General features: G+C 44.8%; 2 protein-coding genes across 4 annotated transcripts in view; one reads left to right on the plus strand and one right to left on the minus strand.

The window, feature by feature from the left end:
• Window positions 1-5,000, minus strand: part of LOC135104718 (adenosylhomocysteinase-like 1) — a 146,338-nt gene that overhangs the window by 109,483 nt on the left and 31,855 nt on the right. The window contains exon 2 of one of the 2 annotated variants that reach the window (XM_064012238.1): window positions 3,477-3,518. The exons of the other annotated variant lie outside the window; for it this stretch is intronic. Coding sequence (XP_063868308.1) covers window positions 3,477-3,518 — 42 coding nt within the window. The remainder of the gene's footprint in view (window positions 1-3,476; window positions 3,519-5,000) is intronic. 2 annotated transcript variants of the gene reach the window in all.
• The window catches only part of LOC135104721 (required for excision 1-B domain-containing protein-like), a 76,826-nt gene that overhangs the window by 33,068 nt on the left and 38,758 nt on the right, over window positions 1-5,000 (plus strand). The window lies entirely within an intron of this gene.

Below are 5,000 nucleotides of genomic sequence, written 5' to 3' on the forward strand. Positions count from 1 at the left end.
TGCACACCTAACGCCCCCCCTCTCCCTCTCCCGCCCTCAGTGTCACGGGATGGCGCGCAGGTAACACAGGCACGTGGTAATCAATTTTCACACAGGTATTCCACAGGTGGCGAGGGGAGAGGGGGCAGAGAGAGAGAGAGAGAGAGAGAGAGAGAGAGAGAGAGAGAGAGAGAGAGAGAGAGAGAGAGAGAGAGAGAGAGAGAGAGAGAGAGAGAGAGAGAGGTGTTCATCGGGCAGTTCTTTTCTTTATTAGTTTGGTTCTATAGAATGTAGGACAGTGTGTGTGTGTGTGTGTGTGTGTGTGTGTGTGTGTGTGTGTGTGTGTGTGTGTGTGTGTGTGTGTGTGTGTTATTAGTGCGTATTTAAGGCGTAATTTCACATCACCAACAATGTAATTTTGTAGAAATATTCATTAGTAGTAAGTGAAGTATTAGTGGTGGTGGTGGTGGTGGTAAGTGGCACTGACAGAGAGAGAGAGAGAGAGAGAGAGAGAGAGAGAGAGAGAGAGAGAGAGAGAGAGAGTTGCTAAGTAATCACATTCGACATCGTAAAATGTAGTAAGCTTCTCTCGTAGAATAAATGAAACGTGGCACTCTTTCACCGCAGACTTTTCAACTGTAGTAATAGGAGTAGTAGCAGCAGCAGCAGCAGCAGCAGCAGCAGTAGTAGTAGTAGTAGTAGTAGTAGTAGTAGTAGTAGTAGTAGTAGTAGTAGTAGTAGTAGTAGTAGACACTCACGGCAGACTTACACGTGCCAACCAGAATGTATATATTTCTCCAATATAAATTAAGTGAAATGTGGTTATATTCTCCCGTAGAGCAAATGAACCGTGGCTGGCTTTCTCCGCAGACTTTCTCGTACTTAGGAATAATATAGGATGAAGTGAAAGGAAGGTTGTACATTCGCAGACTCGCTCAGATGACACTTAAAATCTTTTGCCATTCCTTCCTTTGCTTACGGTTCACTTCGAAAATCCATAAATTTAAGTATATGATTTTTTTCTGAAATTTTTTTGTGGATAAAAAGAAAAATAGAGGCTAAGATTATAAACAGAAGAAATGAAAATGAGAAAATATGGATGAAAGCATAGCACTACGATAAAAAAAAAATGCGAGTAATATACACACACACACACACACACACACACACACACACACACACACACACACACACACACACACACACACACACACACACACACACACACACACACACACACGACAGCATGTTTCTCTACACTGGAGCAGCGTACCCATCTCCCCACCTTCTCTCCCATTCCTTCTCCCCTCCCCATCCCCAAATCCCCACTTCGTGCCTCCGCTGTCCCCAACCCCGCTCCTCCACCAACACCCCCTCAAAACCATATAGCCAAGAATCCACACCTCCCCCCACACACCATCCCTCGTCCTAGTGTGTGTGTGTGTGTGTGTGTGTGTGTGTGTGTGTGTGTGTGTGTGTGTGTGTGTGTGTGTGTGTGTGTGTGTGTGTGTGTGTGTGTGTGTGTGTGTGTGTGTGTGTGTGTGTGTGTGTGTGTGCGCGCGCGCGCGTTGGAAATTGCCTAAAACACACGCATAAAAAAAAATGTATAGCTTTTTATTTCAGTTTTAAAATTTCTTTCTTTTTTTTATCTTACTGATTAAAAAAAAAAAAACAAGAAAAGAAAAAGAGAAAAATAAAGAAAGTAAATAAAAGTTTATGGTCAGCGAGTTTTGTAATAAAGGACAAAAACAAATACAACTTTTTTTTTTTCGTGGCGGGGGAGGCGAGGGAAGAGGAGAACAGGCAGATGCTATATATGGCAACCCACATCCCCATCCCCTTGCCCTCCACACCCTGCCCATGTAATCCCCCCTCTCTCTCTCTCTCTCTCTCTCTCTCTCTCTCTCTCTCTCTCTCTCTCTCTCTCTCTCTCTCTCTCTCTCTCTCATATCAACACAACGCAACACAGAGGTGGATAAATCAAATGACGCAACACAAAGGTAGATAAATCAAACCACGCAACACAAAAGTGGACAAAAATATTACGCAACACAAAAACAAAAGAAAATATGAATTAAGCAATAAACAAAAACAAACAAAAAGCAGAGCCAAGCAACAAGGAAAGCAACGCAACACAAGACAAGTAGTAACACACAGGAACCTTCATCGATACCCACAAATAATTACAAAAAATGGGGAGGAGGAGGAGGAGGAGGAGGAGGAGGAGGAGGAGGAGGAGGAGGAGGAGGAGGAGGAGAATCAATAGTCATCGATGTAAACAAAGGACTGATGAGAGAGAGAGAGAGAGAGAGAGAGAGAGAGAGAGAGAGAGAGAGAGAGAGAGAGAGAGAGAGAGAGAGAGAGAGAGAGAGAGAACGGATCCTTATAAAAAAAAATGCATGAAGGGGAACAGCAGAGGTAACAATGGTCTATACTGGAGCACTGGGTTAGCAGGCGGAGCAGGAAGGGTAAGGAAGAGACGGAGAGAGAGAGAGGGAGAGGCGGGGAGGAATGGGGAGAGACTGGGAGCGATGGAGAGGGAAGGGGAGAGACGGGCTGGGGCAGGAATGAGCTATATAGGAGAATGTGATAAGGCCACACACACACACACACACACACACACACACACACACACACACACACACACACACACACACACGACCTGTTCAGCTGCTGTAAAGTTTTCCAATCAATGATAACTAGAAGAACAAACACCAGCTGATCATGTTTGCCTCTTGATCCTTCAGTACAATGTGAGCGGGTCCTTTCCCTCCCTCAGCTACAGAATGGTGGAGAGCCGTGGCGGGTGGAGGGACTCAGTCTGACCCATACATCACACACAAAGGGAAGTATTCTCGTGTTCCCTTTGGAGAGAAATACGTGTAATCTCAACAACATTTAACACAACCACTATCATTTGTGGCATTTTCCCTAATTTCCACTCCACCCCCCCACGTTTTCTTGTCCTCCAGCCACCTCCAAACATTGTACCAGAAAGTGCTAAATCTATTATTCTTTATCTCCATCTTGCTTAAAAATGCTTATGAATATTCTGTATTGCTTTTAGTGCATTAAATTGTTGCATACCGCGCTGAAAGGCTAACAGACTCTCGTGGTGACAGTGGCTATGGGGACAAAGCTAAGAGGCGAGAATGAGATGGCTTGCACGTGCCAAGAGGAGAGACGAGGAGTATGTGTGGAGGAGGAGGAGGAGGAGAATGCTGGGGATGGAGAGGAAGACTTAAGAGAAGGTTCACAGAGGAAGACATTATTTAAGTACACCAATAAGATAAATATGTACACACTATTAACACTTTCTATTACAAATATGCACTACTACTAAGAAAAGCCTCTCCTCTACACACACACACACACACACACACACACACACACACACACAGGCGAGCGCGCAAGATCTACAGGCTACCACTCCACTCTATCGCTACCTCCGGACACTCGCACTCAAAACACACGCAAACACACGCGCGTGGACTAACCTGGTACACGGAATCGCTCCAGGAGGGCTCCCCGTGCCCGTGCTGCTTGGCGGGAAGAGAGAGAGAGGCACGGTGAGTGAGAGCAGGGCGGCTGGAGGTTCACCACGGGGGGAGAGGGCGGGAGGGCAGGGAGAAGCGGGAAAAACTTACATGGAAACTGAAGAAGCGATAGATGAAGAGGCGAAAAGAAGAGGGAGAGATGAAGACACGAGCAAACGAGAGATGTGGAGGGAAGACGGGAAGAAGTGAGAGGAGTGGAGACGGGAGGAGGAGAGCAAAGAAGGATGCCAGAAGCGAGGTAAAAAAAAAAAAAAAGGGGAGAGAGAGAGAGAGAGAGAGAGAGAGAGAGAGAGAGAGAGAGAGAGAGAGAGAGAGAGAGAGAGAGAGAGAGAGAGAGAGAGAGAGAGAGAGAGAGAGAGGCGGGGGGAGGAGCTATAAAGATAAGAAAAGCAGGAAAAATAAGCCACAGGAGGAGGAGGAGGAGGAGGAAGAGGAGGAGGAGGAGGAGGAGGAGGAGGAGGAAGCAGTTAAGAATAAACAAGCAGGAATAGAATGAGAAGCAGGGAATAAGAGGGAAGAAAAGTAAGAGGAAGCAGTTACTGAGAGTTACTTAAGCAGGGAGAGGGGGAGAGGAGTGAGGGAGACGCAAGGGAGTGTTATGCTAGCGGGGAGAGCAGAGGGAGAGTGATGGGGAGGAGAGGGGAGGGAGAGGGGAGGCTACAAACACCACACCCATCTCTCTGTGACCTCAATATGACCTTCATGGTGGTGGTGGTGGTAGTGGTGGTGGACGAGGGAAGGGGAGGATGATGATGATGATGATGATGATGATGAAAACAACAACAACAACAACAACAACAACAACAACAACAACAGCGCACAAGTTTGGAACAATAACATGAAAAGTAAACAAAACACAATAGCGATAACAAAAAATAAATAATTCAAAAGCAAATAAAAAATAAACAAAATAAACAAATTGAAAATATATATAAATTTTTACAGAAAACACGAAAGAAAAAACAATAATATCAAACAAAAAATCACAATGAATTCTCTCACGTAACAAATCAAACAAACACACAAACACAATCCTTAACACACCACAAACTAATAAAAAAAATTTTAAAAACCGGAAAGACGAAGAAAAATAATGATAATAAAACACAAATACATAAATATATACGAAAAAAAAAACATTATTTTCCGAACGCCAAATAAATCATATCATTAAAAAATAATATATAATAATAATATCTAAAGTTAGTTCACACGAGTCAGCGCGAAGAGGAGGAGGAGGAGGAGGAGGAGGAGGAGGAGGAGGAGGAGGAGGAGGAGGAGGAGGAGGAGGAGGAGGGAATGGTGGCAACAGTAGAAACAGCAAGATCAGCAGCAGTATCAGCAGCAACAGCAGCAACAGAAGTAGCAGCAGCAGCAGCAGTAGCAGCAACAGCAGCAGTAGTAGTAGTAGTAGTAGTAGTAGTAGTAGTGGTAGTAGTAGTAGTAGTAATAAGACTAGTGGTA

Source organism: Scylla paramamosain, chromosome 11 (assembly GCF_035594125.1).
Source record: "Scylla paramamosain isolate STU-SP2022 chromosome 11, ASM3559412v1, whole genome shotgun sequence".
In the NCBI taxonomy this organism is placed as follows: domain Eukaryota; kingdom Metazoa; phylum Arthropoda; class Malacostraca; order Decapoda; family Portunidae; genus Scylla; species Scylla paramamosain.